Below are 23,114 nucleotides of genomic sequence, written 5' to 3' on the forward strand. Positions count from 1 at the left end.
TGATACAGGAGAATACAAAAAAGGCTGTTCACTGAACTGAATATAATGCAATTCAGCCATAGGTTAAAGAAAGGTCATTTTCTTGCCTTGTTGGCTGGAAAAAGACAGCAGAGCCCTAACATATAATTGTGTTCTGTGACAGTAAAAGGAGCCTCTTGGTGCTTTGGGAAAGGGAAGTGACATTTTACTTGCTCATGAAAGAAGAGAGCTTCAGTTAAACAGCCATTACAGTCCTCCCACTTTTTCCCAATGTAAATAGAATTAACATGAGCTGAATTGTTATCCACACAACATCCCTGAGGAAAAATGATTCACTGTGACAACAGCGGATCCTAATAGTGAGGCAAAGATAATGGCTCTGTGTTTTTCTTTTAAAGGCAACTTTTACAGAGACATATGTGTGTATGTGCGTGTACATAGATATGTGTAAAGGCAACAGACAAAAGCCATGTATTTCAATTTCATCCTTCTCTTTCTTCTTCCTGTAATTTTTACAGCTGAAGAAAGCAAGCTGAGCTAAAAGGAGTTATTGCTGAAGTGCTAAGGAGAATGTGATTTTGAAGTGATGTGGCAGAGTGATCACAGGAGATGCTAATGTAATTAGGTACATGATGTATGGTTTTGATAACTTATTCCGATCAGTGAGGAGTGGCATAAATTCACTGTTTCCAGCTGAGGGAGACGCGGTGGGGTTGTTGTCATCCTTGTCCCTGTTGGAGGTCGCTGGGCACACGGGACCTTCTGGTGGCTTCCTGGAGGCTCACCTTCCTCTTGCACCAAGGCCAGAAAGTGGGGCCATGTGGCTTCTTACACACTTCTGTTTAGATTCTTGTTTAAAGGAAGAAACAGTTGGAACAAATGCCGTCTGCTTTTGACCTAACATTATTTATTGCGGAATACAAAAATTTTGTCACCCTCAGTCCCACTTATAGTATTTTTGGTATTGTCACAGATTTTTTTCAGAGGGAGGGCAGTATCTATCTGTATCAGTAGCACCTATGCTGAAAAAAGACATGTACAAACAGGAATTGGTCAGTAACTTCTCAACGAAATAGGTTTGGCCTGTCTAGATGTGTCAAGAGGTGACAAGGTGCTTTATGTAACAATGCTTTAGTAAATATACAACAGCCACCTGTCTAAAAGCATTATTTCTGAATGGAGATGACTAGTTAGTTGAGGCTAAGGACTTTATTAAAAATTGTCTGTGCTTAGTTCATAGATAGTTCAACAAATTCATTTTCAACACTGAACTGTCTGAATTTGTATGGTATTTTTATCTACCTAATGTGTTTTCTCTGATTTGGAATTATATATTAGTATGGAAGTAGATGGCCATGTCATTCATAAAGTCATAACAAACATGGCTGCATCCCCATGTCTGTCTTCTCTTTCCCATTGTGGAAGCAAAGATGAACACAAAAAGGAAATAATTAGTTTAGCTAAATTAGCTCTATCAACAGAAAGAAAATTATTCTTTTGAGATTATTTTAGGATTTCAGAAACTGCTTTTACAAACAGGTGAGAGGATTTCAGTTGTAACTTGGAGGGTCAGTTATTTAAAAGTAAAATCGTTTTCTACTTGTTAATCAATAGTTCCTCCAGAGATACTATATTTTATGGAAAAAAAATGCTTACAAAAATGTTGCTAAGTTGGTACTTGTAATGAGAAAGCAAAAAATGTCCATGACACTGAAAAGCAGAATATTTAAAGATGTGAATAATGTTCAGACAACATCAGAGGAAATTATTTTCCGAAATCCAACTAGAAGAATGTCATGCATAAAGGGATTTAGTTCCACGGGAACTCTGGAGGTGTAGCTGTATGGTTTTAGCTGGATGCATTTCCTTGTGTAGGTGAACCTTTAGAAATAAAGCTCAGGAATGTTCCTACCCTCCAGTGCCAGCACTTCCCTTTGTGAAGAACACGGTATAATCATTTTGCAAAAAGTGTGCGGTTGTGGATGGAGAACTTATCTTAAATTCATCTCTGCCAAGAAGTCTCCCACAGCTGTGAGTGGTAAAAATGAAGAGGTGCATAATGTACTTCCAGTTTGCACTACAGAAGACTTCTGGCACTTGCAGGAGAAGTTTCTAGCAAACATCCATTACAAAAGATTCTCTATTGAAATGAGAACAAAGGTTCCACTAGAAAGATCTCCAAGGATTTAAATGTAGCTTTTCATAGGTGACATGCTGATACAAGGCAGTTCTCGAGGGGTTGCATCAAGGCATAAATCAGCAGTAATTTCAATCCCACAAGATCATAGCATTATCATGAAGAGAAGGAAAATCAATCTGACACCAGCTCAAATAATAGCACTTCTGGGAACCGTACAGTACAGTACAAGTCCATCGGGAGGGTCTGCTTGTCAGAACAATGGCACTTGAAGACACCGAATACTTTGGCAGACATCAAAGCAAGAAGAAAAGGAACAGTAAGATGAGTTCTCAGGCGTGATGGTGTCAGGCATGCGAACAGCAACCTGAGTGATACTTCAAATGGAGGCGATGCAGATGTTGGTCGTGTGGTCAAGGCAGTACGCAGGTCTTCTTGCAAAAAAAAAAAGAAAAAAAGGTACATCAAATGCCTGAAAAGCTTTTTAAGTTGTAACTTATGTGATGTCAAACCTGTATAATAATTGATGGCATTTCTTTCTAGAATTAGAAGAGCGAAAGTTAAGAAAACCAAGTATGTAGGAGAAGAATGAAAAGTTTGTTTTCGATGTCTAGTCAGTTCAGCTGGCTTTGCAAGTAGAAGTTCTTACAAAGCTGCTGTGCAAGTTAATTCAGATATCTGTAAACTTGGCAGACATCAAAGTGTAGATTATATGCCTGGTCTAAGTGCTCAGACATTTTAGGCTGTACTGGAAACTAACCTGACACAGAAATCGGTGCTGCTTCAGAAATCCTTGAAGTTGTAATATAGCAAAAATAATGAAAATAATCGGTTATTCCTTTCTGCAAAACTTTAATTGAAAAAATGAACAAGCCACAACAAAGCCGAGCAGTAGACAAAATGAGAGATTATGGTAATATTTAAGATTGGCAATATTGGGTGGGAGGCTGTAGTGTTTTGTTTCAGAGATGCTTGTTTGGTAGGGTTTTTTTGGTTTTGCAGGTGGAAAAGAAAATTGCTGAGGCCCCCTGGGATGTTCTATCATGTCTTATGGGGTCTTTCACAGAGAGAAGAATGAAAGCACAAGTACAGTGCCAGAAAGAAATAACTTCCCTTCTTGTGCCTTTGTTCACTGTGATGTCAACTGATCAAAGCTTTGGTTTTATCAAGGATGATACTTATTCTTGTGCTTTGATATGTCCATAAGTGCTCTGGTGAAAACCTCACATTTTTTTTTCAGTGAAGTATTTTTTCTTTATTCTAATTAAAACCAGGAAAAATGGAAATGGAAACAGAATGTTTCAGATGCCATTGCCAATGCATCCTAGTATCAAACAATCTAATACTTTGCTTTCTTAGATGTTCCATGGCATTGATGTGTTGTAAATTGTTCTCACGTGCTAACCTTATTATATTAAAAATTTTAAATTGGTATCTCAAGAAATTAATGTCTGAATTGAACATGTTATTTCCATTTTTTGCAATCTCTTAGCTACTAAATTGGGTTTTAAAAATTATGTTGTTGCTAATTAGGGATTACTGGGTCGTCTTAATTAGGCACACAGTTGGAAAAGGGACGTAAAAGTAATTATCTCAATTTAATGACCATACAATCTGCATTATCAACAAATAGCAAAAACACAATTCAGTTTTCTAATATAATGCTTCCACCATGTCAGTGTATTTCAAATCACACTGTGTTACAGAGGGCAATGCTTGCTTACCAGGTGAAGATCCCCTTGTTTCTACAGGCATATACATAAGTACGTGTACACCTCACTTTATCATATTCTATTGTTAGGTGATGGCACTTGCATGATAAATACATAAATCGCTCTGAAAGTAATGCCTCCTCTTATTTCCATGGAAACTACAACAGATAGAAAGAGCACAATAATGCTACTTGATAGAACAAATTCTCAGCTACAAGACTGCTTTTCAACATAGTCGCTACCATTATGGCAGGTTTTGCCAGCGATGAACAAAAGCCTGCATGCTGCTCTTGTAAAAATTTGCACCAGTGAAGGTGCCCCACTGGCACTGTCGCCACTGCAGAAATGCACCACCCACCATCTCACTGCATTCGCATCTGCTGGTTGGTCTCCACAAATGGTCAGTAGGCACAGGTAAATGTCAGTGGGTGCCGTTTCTTCTGCATGGAGGAAATCAGTTCCACCCCTTTGCTTCGTACACACTCGCGTGTTTGATGCCTTTCTGTCAGACTGGCCTCTGCTGCTATTTGTCACGTGGAAACAAAATGTGATGGAATTTTGGCATGAAGTGTCAGCCTGTGCTGCCATACTACCAACATCCACCTTTGACACCATGAGCCAGTGTAATAAAATAGGAGGCATTGTTTTCAGAGCAGCCTTTGTATACATAAAGATAAATGATTTTTAAACATCTTTTGCTTAGAAGAGTTCCAAGATTAAACTATGTTTACACTAAAAAAAAAAAAAGCTATTAATAGAAAGCTCATAATTCTAATTTTTCTTTAATGCAAAACTTTGTTTTTGTCTCCGTTATTGCAAGGGAGAGCAACACGAACTTCCACTGAAAAGAATTTTTAATGCTACATTCAGATATGTTTAGTACAAACAAGTGTCTAGTGCATGTTGGAAACATTCTGTGCAATGGCAGGAAGCTTAGTGGTCCCAAGCATAGTTGAGTTTGTAGGGGAATTATGACCCTTTCTTCAATCCCATTCTAATTTTAAAATTTAGAAAACAAAACTTTGATCATACATCCTCCCTGGAGTCATAAATGACTTCTGAGGGCTCTGTGTAGGAATAAGCTCAGCCTACGCACCCTTACACAGGCCACACTTCCCTGCATCATCCCTGCTTTATAGTTAGGAATGAGGTGGTGGTCCTGTGTTCTGTACTGGATCAGTAGGTGTAAAGCACTTGATTAGTTTTACTTAAGCATAGAGTTCCTTCACGTTTGCAGCACTCCAAAAGAAGCTTTGAGATGCTTGAAGTATTTTTCAAAATGTTTTCTTGATCTGAAATTAAAAGTGTACGCTAGTTATCCTGTAACATAATCTGCAATTGTATTACCTAAAGAACAGTTTTCCAGAAAGATCTGTGCTCCAGTGAATATTCTGAGCCTGTCCACGATGTGTTTCCCTGAATCATGGATGTGCATCATTCACCAGCATTAGAGACTGATCTTTCGTGCTTGAACTCCTGTGCTCACAAGTATTAGATGACTGGCATCCAAAAGAAAGCATTAGGGATGTGTGTGATTTTGCAGTCAGTAGCAATTCTCCAAGTGCAGGGCACATGTTGGCCAAGAATTGGGTATCACAGTTGAGCAGATTATATAATGTATGTTTTTCTGTTCATGTCAGTCTTGCAGTCTTGTCAGTCTACAGCAACCTGACTGACTTTATTTATGGTTTTATTCTATAGTGGTTTCTCTCTGAAACTGTGGATAAAAGGGAAAACATTCTGAATTATTTTGCTAACTAAAATTAAATTATACTTTGAGTAATTTTAATTGAAGGCTATTAAGTGTGGAAATGAAACAACCCTCCTCTGTCTATCACAGCATATAAATGTATGGAGAAATATAATTCACCTACAGGTTATAACCATGCATCCTCTAGGGAGTGTGTTAAACCCGTGGTGTGTTCCTGACAGCTGCATTTTGCATATGCATGTCTGATTTACTATGTAGTCCACTCTAAGGCAGGAATTGTGCAATGTGTCAATTTCAGAATCTTGTACACAGAGACATATTGGCCCCAAGGTATTCAGTGATTCACACGTTGTTATGCCATCTTCCAACATCTTCTGATGTGCTCCAATTCTGTAATCCACTAAAAATGTTCACGTAAATTTAGGTTACTTTTGGATTTGTTTATTTGTTTTTCAAATTCTTTGCAGTCTTTCATCAGGGGTAACTTCAGTTATTCTTTCTTGGTTGTTGTATGACTTTTTTTTTCCTTCCAGAGGAAAGTTTTAGCTACTTCCATCCTGCAAAACTAAACAGACTTTCCATATATGTTCATACTGTGATTTTATGTGCTGTATAGGATCTAGCTTGTTCCTAGTATATGGCTGTTCAACTGCTAGCTTTCTTAGTGTGTTTAACTGTTTTGTAAAATGTAGAACTTAAAAGGATGAAAGGACTTTCTTTGCTTTTGATGCTTAAACAAATATTTGAGGGGTATGGTTTTGATGGTCAGCACAATGTCACAAGATTGTTTCCCTTTGTTTTTTCTTTTTTTTTCCTCCTCATATTGCATTTTTCAAAGATTTAAGTCCTGTGTTTGGTTTTGGTTTCCCATTTGTTTTTTTGCAGTTCTGTATTTCAGAATAGATTTTCATAATAACAATGCCATCATTTTGCCTTCAGCTACTCAGAGATGCAGTTTCTGCTTAGTCATTCGTTTTCAGAAATCAGTTGTCTGAAGATGTAATAAGCAAATGCTAACTTTCAAATAAGGGTGTATATTGAAGGCAAAGTAACGTATGAGGGAATTGAGCAAATGTGCATTTGGTGGTCGTAATTGATAGAAAAACTCACTCAGACTGAAAAAGGGAATTACTGAAGGCTGTCCTTTGAATTCATGTTGCAAACAATGAATATTGCTTGCTTATATTTTAGCATTGTAACTGCAGTTACGTTTTAATTCTATGTAGTTTGGGTGTCAGGACCCCAAATTTTTCAAAGTACTTAGTTTATGAGTCCATTCTGAGGATTGGATGTAATGATCAGCTAAGGCCAAAAAAGGTCCCAGTGCTTCATGTCCTTGCTCTTATATGCTTATGGAAGACCTTCTTCAGCTCCGTTATCCATATCCTCACATCTCTAAATAACACTGGAAACTTTGTGTGATACCTACTTCAGAGTTTGTTTGAGTAGTACTTGCGTTTCAGTGCCTACATGAAAATATTTATATAATTTACATATTAGGTGTAACAGGTTGATATATTTTATAAAGTTTATGTTGTTAAATATCAATCAAAACTTTTAATGACAGAATGCTAATGAGAAGATGGAAAAGTGCTCAATGAGAAGGAAGGCATTAAGACACTCGTACAAAGGTCGCTTGGAGCAACTGTAAGCTTTTATGAGACTTAATTATTTTGCTGACAAGGTCAGCTGGGTATTGATCAGTTGGGTGTTTTGTTTAGTTACTTGAAGGCCAGTTATTTGAGCAGAAACCTGTGTCAACATCCAGGCAATATTCTTTAAACTCCAGACTTACTCCAGCAGTTTGGTTGTTGTTTAGTACGTTGCCCTTTTCCTAACAAAATATAAAAGAAAGTCAAGTGTTAGATTGCTGGTGTTTAAATTCAAGTTATCATAACACACCATCATTTTCTAAATTTAAGTGAATTTAAGTAACTTTTGATGTGAAAAAGTCTGAAGAAGTGGTCTCAACTTTGTGTGTTCCTGATTCATATGAAATGATTTTGTGTTGAAAAAGTTCATGATGGTTTTCTTTTTGTCCTTATCTTGCAAATGATTTATCACCTGCTTTCACATAGGCACGGTCTTATGGCACATTCACGCACCAGGTGAAAATGAAAGAAAACCAAGCACAGCCCCTGGCACCTTGCAGTCAGCCAGGATTAGACCTGGCCCCCAGTTGCAACACTTGCACTGTGAAAGGCTGCACTGCAGCCTGCACATGTGGGCCAGCCCTCAGCACCCTGCAGGTGGAGGTGTGACCCTGCAGGAGATGTCAGGGGGTCCCAGAGGATGGGGAATGTGGTTGGGATACTTGTAAGTAGGTTGTGAGTTTTAATTGTTCCTAAATCGTTCAGAGCATTCAAACAAGCTGCATAGAGAGGCTGTGGAGTCTCCATCTCTGGAGGAGTTCAAAACCCACCTGGATGTTTTCCTGTGCAACCTGCTTTGGGGGGGTTGGATTGGATGAGCTCTGGAGGTCCCTTCCAACCCCAGGAGTTCTGTGATTCTACCTTGAGAGCAAAAGGTGTGCCCAAAAATGCGTGGGTTTTTCTTTCTGTTATTATTTATAACTGTACTAAGGGGCTAAGTATGTCAGGTTGGATGTTTTGTGCTTCTGAAAGAGGGATGCACTGTGTGTGTGTGAGAAACCTCAGACTGGCTGTCTTCACGGCACAATTTCTGTCATCTCCTGCACTTTGTCAGCAGAGGCCCTTAGTATCTCCCCATTTTTCCCTCATTTCTGTAGCACCATTTCCATTTGCTCTATCAGATAGGATATGTGGGGTGGCTTTTCCCCACCACTGACCATCTCTACAGAGCCATCAAGTAATCTTTTAAGCCACCCTCATGCTTCTGAGTCATGGCGCTTTGAGTTCTTCTATCACAGAGTATTAAAGCAACTCATAGAATGAGTATTCATTTAGGAAATGTTGGTAAATAGTAGTAAATTGTTTAGGCAAATAGCCTTTGAAAGGTAGATAGCAGTATTAGTAGCTTGTCTACAAAACCATCTTAGCGCTAACCTGATATGATGTGATCATACCCAGAGCATGGAGCTTTGTGCCCCCAGTGCATGCGTCTCTGTCAGGCAGGAAGCTTGTTTGGCTCAGCTTTTTGTTTTCCTTTTCCCTGTTGAAGAGTTGTTATTAGCTCGTGTGCTTTCAAGTCCGCTTTGTTGTGTAAGAGATTTGAGCTTCTTTTTTTCTTTTTAGTACACTAGAGCTCTTTATTCAGGTCCTTCTCTATTTGTTTCTGAAGAGCTGTTCCATCTCTGGTTAAATAGTTGGATAAAACTCCTGGAGATTTTGTTTTGAGCAGAGATGAGTCTTTCACCTCTCTGTCTGTGCAGTTGGGTTGGCCTGGTTTCTGCTTTCCTGTCAGGATTTTGCCACTCCTGCTCAGGATGCTGAGTCCTTCAAAAGTATTGGGGGTACACGGGAGATGTGCTTTTGCTGTGCTTAAACGCAGTGGTAGCACTGCTGTTTTTCAAGCCTTCAGACAACTGCAGAAGTTAAATTCAACTCTGTAGTCCTGTGACAAGAAGTGCTTTCTCTAACGTTTGTGCTTGTCTTTTGTGTCTTTTCACTTTCTGTGGTTGCTGAGGACGTGTGGGATTACAAGTCCGTGTTGCAGATGGGAAGTTAGGCTGATGACAGACTAGGCATTAACTTCCTTCTCTCCATTGCTGACTTTAGGATCAGCATGAAGATGTGATAGATTACTTTTTCATTAAGTAAAATCTTGCTTAACTTGTTTGGTATTGGTGATCTGGTAGTGATATTTACAGCCTTCTTTTTGTTGCATTTCATTGTGGAAGATAATAGCCATCTGTTAGTCTAAGTGAAATTGCAAGCTTACTTTCTCAGAGCTTACTGTCTGAGAAACGTGCTGCTGCTGTAGAAGGTGTGTCATCCATTCCTGTTATTTCATCACAGAGTTTGCATTAAAATGCATGATAGAAACAGCTTCATGAAAGCAGGATTGTACAGTGAATACACCTTGCAAGTACGCATGCAACTGCAGCCCACTTGATTTTAATGATAATGTATTTGAGCATCGTTTTAATGACATCCCAAACTGCAAGTTGCAGTTCAGAAGGTTTTGTTGAGGATCAGCATGGCCCCCGTGTCAGTAAGTGTTTAGACAGGTGATGAGAAGGATAAAAAGGGGTTGTGCTGCATGGTGGAAGCTTCCTCTTGAGATGCCCACACAGCCTGAAAGGAAAATGTCCTCTTTTGGAGCCACTATTTGCTCTTGTAGAGTAACACAAGGATATTCTTGTTTTTCTAAGTCTGACTGTTTTCTAAAGTGAGAAGTCTGTTATTCTTAATTAAATGTAATTCTATTTACAAGAAAATACTTCAAAACAGTGAACTTTCTGGTTTCTAGGCTTCGTATTTTAAAATAAATTAAGATTTTATTTTCACTTAGAATAAATGCACATTAATATTTCTTTAGAGAAAGAGTAACAGTTTCAAGAACCTTTAACACAAAACAGGTAACAGATTCTGTGCATACAGCATGATTATTGCTTGGCATGGTGGGTTAGTACTTAAAGTTACTGTTATTTGAACACCATTTTTTAAAGCAAAACAGCAAAATAGGACATGCTCATATTTTCTCCTGAATCATAGTGATTCAAATTCAATTTAATTGGTTTATATTGACTGAAAATAACACCGGCCTTTTGAGCGTTAATATGATATCTGAATGCGATTCTTGTTTGTGTTTTTTTTATTTCTCAGGAGTCCTTCTTTAAGGAATTCCAGTTGCTTGTTTTCATGATTTTGAGCCTATTCAGCCAGAGATGGAGCAGATGGATTGCAAACCCTACCAGCCACTGTCAAAAGTTAAACATGAAGTGGATCTAACTTACACAAGTTCTTCAGATGAGAGTGAAGATGGCAGAAAGCAAAGGCAGTCTTATGACTCAAGAGAAACTCTGAATGAATACAGCCAAGAGCTAAGACTGAACTACAACAGTCAAAGCAGAAAAAGAAAAAATATTGACCAATCCACACAAGGTAAATTGTTTATTTTGTCTTCTAGTTACAAAAATTACTTTTTGATTACTCACTGTGAAATACTAGGATGTTAGCAGGCAAGCAGCCATTTTGTTTACAGAGGCATGTAGCAATAAACTGCTTTTTCTATTTATTTTTTTTACTGTGTTATTATATCATAAATATGGGAAATCACTTTTAGAAGTATTATTCCACTAGTATAAATTTAGTGACATTCTGGAGAACATCACATGATTGAAAAATTTTTCCATAGCAGTGGCTGTTCTTCTCAGTAACTTTGAGTGGATAAAGATTTACTACGTTTACATGGTGTGTGGATTTTGGTACAAAATCAGCTTGATTTTGTGGTTGTCTCTGCATATGTCTACAGTGAATTCAAATGCTACCATACTCTTAACAAAATTTGTAATTTTTAAAGTCTATTTAAACATTACAGATAATTATCAGATGGCTTAGTATTTTGTTGGGGTGTTTTTTTTGTTTATGGTTTTTTTTTTTTTTTTTTTGGGGGGTTGTGTGTGGGAAGGTTTTTTTTTTTTTTGCCTTTTGCTTGATATGGATGGAAGTCTGGGAGAAATATTTGAGAGCTTATGATGCTGCAGCCAAGGTTAGGAAAAGCTACTCCTTGGATGCAGATAAAGGATGACAATTGAGACTAAAGTGGAAGAAAATGTGCTGCACTTACTGCAGCGTTCCCAGATGGACTGCTTCTCCTGGTAACCTGCATGCTGAATTTAATGCACTTCATACATACTGGTGGCTTATCTCTTGCCTTTAGCTCCATCACAGATTTAGGCAAGCGTGGTGGGGAAAGAAGAGCGTTTTTAGGAACTGGAGTACTTATCAGAAGTAGAGGGGCCTCTGCCCTCAGAGGAGAAGAAAAGGTCTCTGTGAGCAGTCCCCTTCCTGCTCTTCAAGGAAGCGGTTAAATCGTGTGCCCACAATTTCTCAGATAAAAAATTCCGTACTCACTATGAAGAGAAATAAAACAACCTTCCACCCCTCACTCAGCAAAAGCTTTCCCTAGTCTTCTAGGTATTAAAATAATTTTCATTTTTTGACAAGAAAATCACGAATATGCTTTTGGAGATGGAAAAAATTGTCTCCTCTGTGATGTGTAAATTAATGCAAAAATTAGAGTAGCTGTGCTACATAGTTCATATAGTCTTCTAACTTTTACTACAGATAAGTAGCTTTCATAGGGCTGGTGTTGTCTGAAGTACCTGTAATTCATGGGAGAATAATTAGCTAGCTGCCAGAGGTAGCCTCTATGCATATACACATTATCTCTCCAGTACTAGGGAAGAAAAAGTCACAAATACAAATCTTTAGAGTCCTATAGAAAACTTCACCAACACATTTGACTCACGATAAATGATTTGATCCTGCACTCTTGTTAGGAGAGCTTGGCTAATGAAGATATGTCCATGTTGCTGAGGCTGGCGATAAAGTAAATGTTTGTGCAGACCTCTTTAAAGCAGCCACCTCATTTCTGAAAATTCGAGCATTGAAAGCATAGCCTCTGCATTGCTAGGCCTTTGAAGAGCTCCTTGAGTTTACTGCTGTGGGGGCCTGTGTTAGCTGTAGTGTTGGTGGCCTAGACAAAAGCATGAAGTAATCATTCAGCTGTAGGCACAGGGAACCGGTCTGTGTCATGCAAATTTATTCTTTCAGAACAGTGCCTCTGAAAGCAGTGATGATGATAATTTTGGAGAAAGTCAAATTAGTGTGCGTTTCTGCAAGAAGGTGTCAGGCATGAACTTACCTCACTTACTCAGGACTGATATGTTAGGAATCAAATTGGTGCTATAGCACGCCAGCAGGTATTTTATACTCATGTTGTAAAATGATTTTATTGGAAATACATGCCAGAAGATTTTTCCAGGCAAATTAATTTTTAGGAGATGCAGTATGAATTTGCAGGTCTTCTATTTTAAAACCTATGTATTTTTTTTCTTCTTAGAAGCAATGCAGATTTGTACTGCTTCAAACTGCAGTATGAGGTTGAACGTTCGTGTTTGCAGCCAAGTGGTGGTTTTTCAGTAGGGAAGCACCTGAATGATTGCTTACCTTGGGCAGCTCGACTGATTGAGTTCAAAATTCAGACAAGAGTAAAAAAGGGTTATAAAGCTGAGTGTAAATATTTAGTCTTCAGCCAGAGTTTGATTTGACTGCAGTACTATTGTACTGTTTCCAAAAGGGCAGCCAGGCTTCATGGTGTGGGTGCTCTGAGTTTTAGAGTCCTTGGTGAATGTTGGTATTTGCTCAGTCGGTACTAGAAAAACAGCAGGTTCCATTTTGAACAGTGAATTTGCCATGAATCCATTAGACTGTGCATGGAATGCATTCTTCTCTAAAATTCCTTCTCAGAATCTTTCACAAAGTTTTTCTCATGTTTGGCACATCTTTGGAATTTAAAACACAAAACACACAAAAAAGAAAACCTATAGTGCCCTTTCCTAGAAGAGGTTGTTTGGTGGGGCGAAAGCTGTACTGTGCAGTTGCTTGAGGTTGTTACTAACTGAAATATTACTTAAAACTGAAAAAAATTCCTAAATTTTAAAGCTAAAGAGATATTCATAGTCACATACCCAGGTGTTCTTCTCTAGCCACTGGCTACGATTGAAATAGTACCCAGTAGGTGATGAACTAATGGATTGCAAAATGAGGGTAAAATCCATTAACTTCATGCATGAAAGGTGTGAGAATAGTTGAGAAAACAGGCACATAGTAACAGTCATGAATGAAGTGATAATGATGAAGGGTGAGACAGCAGTCAAATGTGAATTCTGATGATTGAATGTGAGAAGAACATCACTTCAGAATAAAATAAAATAGTAGAACAGAGGAGCTTATAACAATAACAAATGTAGACATGTTTGTATTGATCTTATTTTGTGAAAAGAATCATTCAGAAGTGTATGGAAACTGGAAGTATTTCTGTCTCCATTAATGTACATAAGAACATTGTATATGTGATTCGTATCTTAGAATATTGATATATCTCAGCAATTTCTTTAAGTTTTATTTTTGTTTTTTCTATATGGGCAGTTTGACTATTTATTACTTTCAGTATTCTTGATTTATTTCTGTGAAAAGCTTTGAAATCTGAGATTATGTAAATTGATGTAGATATATATATGTGTGTAGAAATATATATATTTGCAAATACCCTGGAGGATAGCCAATGTCAATCCAGTCTTCAGAAAGGGCAAGAAGGAAGATCCAGGTAATTACAGGCCAGTCAGCCTCACCTCTGTCCCTGCAAAGTTGATGGAACAGCTGGTGCTGGATGCAATCTCCAGACAACTGGAAAAAAAAGAGGTTATTAGGAGTAGTCATCATGGGTTCACCAGGGGAAGGTCATGCTTGACCAACCTGGTAGCCTTCTATGATGTCTCTGGCTGGGTGGATGGCGGGAGAGCAGTGGATGTAGTCTACCTTGATTTCAGCAAGGTGTTTGATACTGTCTCCCACAACATCCTTATAACAAAGCTGAGGAAGTGTGGAATAGATGAGTGGGCAGTGAGGTGGGTTGAGAACTGGCTGACTGGCGGAGCGCAGAGGGTCGTCGTTGGCGATGCAGAGTCTGGTTGGAGAATTATAACTAGCGGTGTTCCTCAGGGGTCGGTGCTGGGTCCAGTCTTGTTCAACATCAGTGACTTTGATGAGGGGATAGTGGCCACCCTCAGCAAGTTTGCTGATGATACGAAGTTGGGAGGATTGGCTGACACGCCTGAAGGCTGTGCTGCCATTCAGCAAGACCTGGATAGGCTGGAGAGCTGGGCAGAAAAAAAAATGGATGAGGTTTAACAAAAGCAAGTGTAGAGTCTTGCATCTGGGGAGGAATAATTGCATGCACTGGTACAGGTTGGGGGATGAGCTGCTGGAGGGGAGCTCTGCGGAAAGGGACCTGGGTGTCCTGGTGGATGACAGGTTGGCCATGAGCCAGCAGTGTGCCCTTGTGGCCAAAAAGGCCAATGGCATCCTGGGGTGCATTAAAAAGAGCGTGGCCAGCAGGTCGAGGGAGGTGATCCTCCCCCTCTACTCTGCCCTGGTAAGGCCTCATCTGGAGCACTGTGTCCAGTTCTGGGCTCCCCAGTACAAAAAAGACAGGGATCTCTTGGAAAGAGTCCAGCGGAGGGCCACGAAGATGGTGAGGGGCCTGGAGCATCTCTCCTATGAAGAAAGGCTGAGTGAACTGGGTCTGTTCAGCCTTGAGAAAAGAAGACTGAGAGGGGACCTCATCCAGGTCTATAAATATCTAAGGTGTGGGGGGCAGAGTGGCGAGGCCAGACTGTTTTCATCAGTTGCAGTTCTGGAGTAAGCTCAGCTATCGTTTCCTCACCTAACAACTCATTGCAAACAGATAAAACAAATCTTATGTCAGTGTCATCATTCACTCCTGAAAAGTCAGTGCTAGTTGTATGATGAGTGATCTTTAAAATGCATTTTTTTTTTTTAATCATTGGAATGCTCAAACTCCTGTCTATCTGAAGATGTGTAAATCTACAATAGCTCATCCTGGCAAGAAGATGTTATGAATTCCTGCCAGACCCAATATCATATAGCTTGTACATATTGGCAAACACAGTAAATTAATTCTTGGAAGAATTGGTAAACACAGTGTTTTGTACTTGGAAGAGCTGGGGTAGAATTGGCAGAAGCCATCAGAAATGTTTTCTTGCTAGGAAATTCATCGATGGACCTGGCTATGCAGAAATAAGTTCTCACAAATGTACCATACGTGTTTTCATTTCTAATTTGTTTGTGACACATTTACATCATTAAAACTCTGTTTTCCTCCACAGCTTTCTCTGTTTCCACCGAAGTAGATATGAAGGAAGTTGTATTCCGCAAATATTGTCCCTACAGAAAAAAGCTTTATTGCTTTTAGGCTAATTATAGGTTTGTAGAAAACACTAGTTGAGAGGAATGAATCCCTGATAGGATAAGCATCTGGGATTGAATCTTTGGCATGACGAAGTGTATTGATCATTAACAAAATGAGCATACGGCGGTAAATTTCTGGTTAGGCAAACGTGTGTTTCCTGGCAAGACAGATATATTGAACTACATTATAAGTAAGGCAAAGTGGTGTTATTCCTGAAAAGAGGATACGCCAAAACTTTTCTGATAAATGTGTGGGGAAAAAAAAAATCAGCATTACTACTATTCCAGAAAACAAGATTGTGGAGTGCTCCACAAAAATGTTGTCATTTTCTGCTTTTAGCCCTGTAAGTAGGCCTTGAGCTACAGACTGATAAATGTTTCAGAGAAGATGTATAAAATTGTCTTAAGGAATAAGAGGTAAGTAGATTTGGCTGTTGTGTGACATCTTCCTTCAACAAAGTCCGTTGTTTTAGCTCACTGCTGCTTCCATCATATTCTCATTCCTATACTTCTTAGCATTGCAGCTCTGGTGTATATATGCGGGCAACAGACATGTTTTGGTGCTCAACAGCACTTTCTCTGGAAAAGAAGAAGTGCAGTGCAGGAATTGGGGGGCATTTTACGTGTCAGCAAACACAAACTTACCAGGAAGAAAGATTTAAACACATGCAAATCTTAACTTCATCTGACCAGTCAAAAGCACTTTTATTTATTATTAGAGACATAAATATAAGGTATGCTGAGAAGGAGTGGTAGGAAATGGTTCTGTCAGGAAAATGTCACGGTGTTTTTTTGTCATCTGTGAAACAGAAAAGCTTTTTACATAATAGCTATATATTCTCTGATGTAAGAATTAAGCAAATCCATCTGGTCCAACAGATCTGTTTTGCACTTGTAGTGGAGCGATGGAGAATCAAATTTGGGCTGCAAATACTATGTCCTCTTTGTTTCAGTTACTTCATTTTTTAATAACACAAAAGGGTAAAGAAGCAAAATTTTATCAGCTTTTTTTTTTTTCTTCCCCTTCTTGGAAACATTAAAATAATATTCAAGCATAGTGTGAGTTAAAGATCTTGGGAGCCTTCCTAGTGGAGATGGGTGCCAAAAGAATGGCTGTGAAGTTCATCGTTTCTAATAGAGATTTAGAACTGATGATTATTTGACAGTCGTATCTACAGCTTGTGTAATTTGGCATCATTTGTTAAAAACAGGAATGCTGTCTTATGTGAATTTAGGACTTATGTGCTTTGACACTTCCAGCAGTTTATGAAGGGAAAATGTATTATCAAGAGGCATCTCTGAGCATGACTGCTATTCAGAAGGCAGTGGTCAAGTATTGTCAGTGCTGAGCTGGTGTTCAGAGCAGTTCGGTGTAGCTCTTGCCAGTATTATTTTTGGGATAAATTCTATCAAAATAAAGATTAACACAAGTGATTAACGTGAGGCAAGACACAGTAACAGGTATTGGTTTTTTTATTTATTTTTAAGTTTGCATGTGGAGGGGAGAATGGGTAGTTTTGAAAAAGAAAGGAACATCGTATGGTGAAAAGTTTCCTTTGGAAGAACCATTGCTACGTGTGCTTTTAGAAGCGAGGTACTCTTTGGGTAGTCATTTAATTCTATTCCCCATATTTTCTTTGTGATGAAAATTGTGGAGTTAATGAAGTTTTGTTTTTGTTTTTTGAACCTTTAAGATGTGTAATTTGTTTAGAGCTGTTTGTCAAGTTATCTGGGAAGTGACTGCAGTATTGTGGAATGGAGCATTACAGAGATTTAGAAGATAGGAAGAGGCTGATTACAAAGGAAACCAATTATTTTTGTTAGTACTTTCCTTGAAACCCCATAGCTTGGGGAGGAAAATACGAAAGTTTTTCTTTGATAGTACATGTTTTGGTAAAATATAATTAATTATTAAATAGGACTTGTATCAAAAATGTTGATGTACACTGTATCATCAGATTCAGTTCTCACCTGTTTGTAAATGCCAAATACTTAACTTTTAGACTTTTTATGTTGTCTACCACATTATTTCACCAATTTTAGAAGATCTTTTGTGAACTTTATTTTAGTGTTATGTACCTGTATGCTTTAGAGCAGAAATGTGAAACATAGCCCAAGTATGATGGCCGTGTGAAGAGGCACACAGTCTGTACCGCACTGCCCTTGCTCAGCTGTTAGCAGAGTGTGGTTTAAAGCTCCTTCAGGTTTCAGGGCCATATACTAATGAACAGAAGCAATAGCTAATAAGCTCCAGCTTGTGCTGCTGTGTTATGCCATCTGGTCTGAATGTTTATGAGCTTCACATTGTTCTAAAAAGATTCCGTATGAGGCAGAATAAAAGAATCCATACTCTTAAAGCTTCAGTGCGTTGCCTCCTGCTGCATTCTCTCACAGAAATACAGATTCCTGTTGTGCTGTGCTGTGTTTGTTTGGCTCGTTGTGGTCTAATGGTGATGATGTTACTGTCTCCCAGAGAAAAATAGTGTGATGAGCTCTTCTCTGCAGCTTCCTGGACTGCAGCCTTCTCTTCTGCGTGGGGAGTATCAGCAGACTCCAAGGAAGGAAAAAGATGCACTTAGTTTCAGGCCTCCTTGGGACAGTCTTTCTTGATTTGCCAAGTAATTGGAAATTTCTCTGTTTGGAATAACTGCGGTGAGAAAACTGGATTTTGAGGCTTCATTTAAGCCTCATAGAGGGAATACTTTTCCTTTCCCTCGTCAGATCAAAGTACCCAAGTAAACTGAACGTACAAAGAGATTTTTCCCACAAGAATGGAGTGGGTGCTTTCATATGGTATCACAAGTATGTTACAGAACCTTGTAGCCTGCTGTCACCATTTCAGTAGTGCTGCTTCCAACCTTACAGTGTTTACCGTCATCTTAGTGCCTTGTATTATCAAAAATAGTTTCATTCTCATATGTAATCTTTTTGGTTTTAAAAGTGAATATCTGGCAAGGGGGAAAACTGAGAAAAAAACTACTGAGAAAGGAAATAAATGAGAGAAGGATCACAGCACGTTTCCAGTCCCCTGCTAACAAATCTCGTCTAAGGATTAAAATAGCACTCTCCAAACATTACACTAGCTTAACAATCCATTTGTCAGTGTACAGATATAGAAGACAACCCTAATTTCCATTCTCTTTGAATTACCAGTTTTCCATGATATAAAATGCCTGAAGTCATTGAAATAAAAATCAGGAGGGAAGAGTAAATGTAAAAAACACTAAACAATCTTTACAGGATCTTGTACCCTGTGATACTAGAATATCTGCAGTAGACACTGTGTAACCCTTCCAACTCAAGGTATTCCCTGGTTATCCATCCAAAAGGGCCAGCCATACCCAGGTCAAGGGAGGGGATGCTCTTGTTGTATGAATAGAGCCTCTTTATATAACACTTAAAAGTGTCCAAGGTCTGCCATAAGTTAAAACAGGGATATGAAAGAACACAGGGAATGTCTAAGCAAATATTAGAGAGCTTCAGATCGAGTGAAGAGCTCTGCACTTGTTCTGCAAGGCGTTTTGCTCTACGCACTCTTGCTGTGTCTTTTATGTCACTCTTGAAACAAAGAGTCATCTTAATTTCTGGAATGAGAAATTTGATTTGATTATCTTCATTTACAGAGCAGGTGCTGAAACAAAATAACATTTCTTCCTAGGGTTTCTCAATTACGTATTTGTCAGAAGATTTTGTACCTCCTGAAATAAAGAACTGTCAAGAAGCAGCTCAGTGATTCCATAATGTTTCTCGTTAATCAGAAGAGTGGTTATGTACTAACTTAGAACTTGAATTAGTTTTTGTTTTTAGAATTAGACTCAAATGCTTCTGAACTTCATTCTGAAGGTATTTATGTGAAGTAAATTGTGGATGTGATTTAAAATCTAGGGTTCTCCTTTCGAAGCCGCACTTCTATTGGAAACTGCTCAAAAATCAGTTTCCTGCTGACTGCCACTCATTAGAAATGCTCAGCAAGTGGACGAAGCATCTTTAGCTCAGATGGAAAAAACAGCCTGAAAGGAATAAGGTAATGTTCAACACCAACAGATTGATTCTTTCTCCACTGTAAGCACCAGTTACACAACAAAACAGGGAGTACTGACAATTCCAACCGTCACCCGAAAGCTTAGAAATGTCCTTTATCAAAATATAAACTGTTGGTGTGAAAATCAGCAAGAGATTAGGAAGTCAGCAAACTCAGATTAAAATATTAACATGACAACTATTGAAACTGACTGTCAAGAAACGTAAACATTTGTAAAGATCAGCTCTGCTTTACTCAGTATTAGTGTGATAATACAAAATACTGGAATCTGTAACTGTTACATCGCTGAGAAAGAACATGAACAAGGGGACTCTCTTAAATACTGCACTCAGAATAGGACTATTCTTGAAGTCCTGGTGTCTTGGACCTTTATTCTGGTAAGTGAAAAGCTTGATTTGGCGCTGCTGCTTAGTCAAAGTAAGTTGTTTGGCTTCAGAGGAGTTTTTTGAAATGCTGAGAATAAAGCATTGGGGCCAGACTGGTTGCCATGTTTTAAATAGAAAGCTGTAGAGGTTATGTGTGCTGAATAAGGAGAAGCAGAATCAGATTATACTGGCCATGGTCTCTGGAAATGGGGCAAATCTGTATTCGAGCCTCAAGTGCCAAATTCAGCCTTCCTGCATACCTGTAAGAGGAGAATACTCTGTACCTGCCTTCAGTGAGCACTTCCTTAACACAGAAGTGTATTGCAAACTCTGCAGAGCTTTCCTTGTGAAGCTATTAAATGGGAGTGGTGCATTTCATAATTCAGCCATTCAGTACTTCACTAGTAAGGCACTCTTCCTGGAATTTTTAGGTTGCTTCATAAGAATGGAATTAACATAACAGAAAGAAAATAATAAAGAACAGTGAATCACCTTTAGAATCTCAGAGATGCTCAAGGTCATTCCAGTTTCCTCTGGGTGTTGTCCCTAAGAAGCTTTGCATGATACAGCCTCATAAACAGGCTGCTGCCTCTTGAGCAACCAGCCAGGCAGTAGAGGTGGCCTGGCAGAATCCTTGTGCTTGCAAATGCACATAGCCTGTGCTGCTAGAAGGCTACCATATTATGAAAAATGAATATAATCATCTCATCTAGTCTTTGCACTAAATGATCTTTCAAGGTCCCTTCCAATCCCTGACAAACAGTAAGCAGAATGTACTGAAGATTCATGAACTGTTGTTCATCAAAAATTCTGTTGATACAGTTATTTTGTTTGAGCTCACTGTGGTTAATCTATTTTTATTTTCGCCTGATTTTTAAATTTATTTTGATTTCTCCCACTGAAAGGAGAACTCTGTTCTCTGAATTTGCTACATTCTTTCTCACTAATTCAGACTCAACTTATTTATTGCTTTCATTATACAAATGAAGAGGCATGATGTAAAATTGACTTAAGAAGGAAAATAACATGGCACAGTTTAAACTGATTTACTGTGGAGTTTTATTTAAGCTTTCCAGAACTTTTCCAGTATTGATGGCTTTATTTTCCCCTGTGTACAGTCGCTGTGGACATTTGCCAGAAATGCTTAACAGTTAATTCCAGATATTTTAATAGGATAAAAGTGGTTGGTGTTCAGAAGAATAAAATCTTGAGTTTCTGTTAATTTTAATTTAGAGCAAAAATCATTCACATGAGATTTTCTTAACAGCATAATCCAATAAAATGTAGACATGAAGTAGGTTTTATGTTATCTGTGAAAGTTCTAGAAATGGAAATTCAGGTCACGTAGAAGTGATCATTTACTCATATGTTGATTTCTTAATCTATTAAATTTATTAGTTGTTTGTTGGAGTTTTTTTGTGATTCTGAAAAGCAGAAGCTTACTTACACTGGCTAACTTCTGACATTGCACGATTGTGTCAATATTATTGGAAAGCAGTAAAATAATGAAAATAAGCATCCATGATATCTAGAAACATACTTAATAACTCCTGCTGTTAAGGGTTGCAGAGAAGAAAGAAAATACACTTTTCTTTCTTCAGACAACTGTTTGTGGCCTGTGAAAGATACGTTCAGTTTTCCTAGGGTTGGAATTCCAATAAAAGGGAGCTCCAAATATTGTTTAAAAAAATTGCATTTTATTAATTTTGAGCATATCAATTTTTTTTTTTCCTTCTTTTCAAATACTTGCATGAAATTAAAGGTGTTTACTAGCTTGACCTTTTTATGTCATAGTCTATTGGCATGAAGGAAAAAAAGAGAAAATTAACTTCTTATGCTGTTGCATTAAAAAAATAGAGCTTTGAATTTTTTTAAATGACAATCATAGCAGAGCACTGATAATCTGATATTTTGTAATGTTGTTTTGGTACGTACTTTTAATTCCTCCAAGTAAAGAAATTAACAAAGTCTGTGGTTGAATAATTATTTCTAGTAGAAATAGAAGACAGTAGAAAGGATCACATATTGTCCTACATACACTGACTTTTTATGTTCAGCTGGAGGCATGAATTAGTTTTAAAATGTTTCAGTGATGTCTCATTGTTCCTTCCATGGGAGTTTTCAAATTACTTATTTCATATGTGTGTGTAAACACAGAAAGATACGCATGGAGTAGTGGCATAGCACAGGTTCTACCTGCATGACTTCAAGGTGCTTCATTGCTTCAACATTTAAATTTAGCTTGAGAATTTGTGCTTTCATTGTATTATTACAATTATCAACGGTCTTTTAAAGCTTCCTTTCTCGAGGTCTGATCTCCCTAATAAATTAATGCATTCATTTTTACCCTGTATTTATTTTTGAAGAGGCTATTTGTCACGTAGTTTTGCATAATGGTTATGTCTTTGGATTAAGACACCTACTGTTCTGTAAAATACTTCTGTGAATATATAGGATCAAATTCTGTATTTCTACTTGTGGATAAAAAGTATGAAAACGTGGGTCTGTTTTTTCTTCTAATTCTGTATGCAATCAGTTCTTCGACTTTGCTATTCTTACTACTGCAAACAGAAACTAATATTTCTATCGATAGTAACAAAAAAATTACCTTACAAATTATGTGGTGTAGCCTGTGTCAGTGCATACCTTGGAGAGTACTTTTTCAGTAATGTATAAATTAGTGGTCGTGGAAAGGAAATATTTGTAGGATGTGTGTGATTGGTTTGGTTTGCAAGTGGATTCTCAAAGGCTTCATCGAACTGTTGATTCTAGGGATACAGTTCTTTTTAGTACCAGGGAGATTTGGGCTTACAGATGTAGCCTGAGTTTTAGCTGATATTGTAGTAGTGATTATAGGATGTTTGCAATTAATTGTTGGCTATTGATCTGTAGACTTTAGATGTTTGGGGAGAATGACTGTAATTATTTGATTTTGTTCTATACTTTGAAATCTACTTGCAGATAAAAACAAAGTGGGAAAAGGCAAAAAAAAAAAAAACCCTCCACCATTACTGAATTATTTGTCTATCTTAATATCCTACTTGCTGGATCAGGTGTTTAAAGATCTTACTGATGCATGCTTACAACGTTCACCAGTTTACTTACTGCTACTCACTTGAATACTGCTGCTTTGCAGTTTAGGGGGGTGTCACAGCTTCCCTGGATGCTTCTTAGAAAGTAGAAGATACAGCCAGTATTTTCTTTTTTCTTTAATTTTCCTCTTGGATTCTTCTCAAGTTTGTTATCAC

At 38.1% G+C, this 23,114-nt stretch overlaps 1 protein-coding gene across 1 annotated transcript in view; it reads left to right on the forward strand.

The window, feature by feature from the left end:
• Positions 1-544: 544 nt before the first annotated feature.
• Positions 545-23,114, forward strand: part of TENM1 (teneurin transmembrane protein 1) — a 237,641-nt gene continuing 215,071 nt past the window's right edge. Inside the window, exons 1-2 of the mRNA XM_042876489.1 lie at positions 545-604; positions 10,288-10,566. Of these exons, the coding sequence (XP_042732423.1) occupies positions 10,350-10,566 (217 nt within the window). The 5' untranslated portion in view covers positions 545-604; positions 10,288-10,349. The remainder of the gene's footprint in view (positions 605-10,287; positions 10,567-23,114) is intronic.

The sequence above is a fragment of the Lagopus leucura genome, unplaced genomic scaffold (genome assembly GCF_019238085.1).
Source record: "Lagopus leucura isolate 7727_CA_CO unplaced genomic scaffold, USGS_WTPT01 Super-Scaffold_100016, whole genome shotgun sequence".
NCBI classification, from domain to species: domain Eukaryota; kingdom Metazoa; phylum Chordata; class Aves; order Galliformes; family Phasianidae; genus Lagopus; species Lagopus leucura.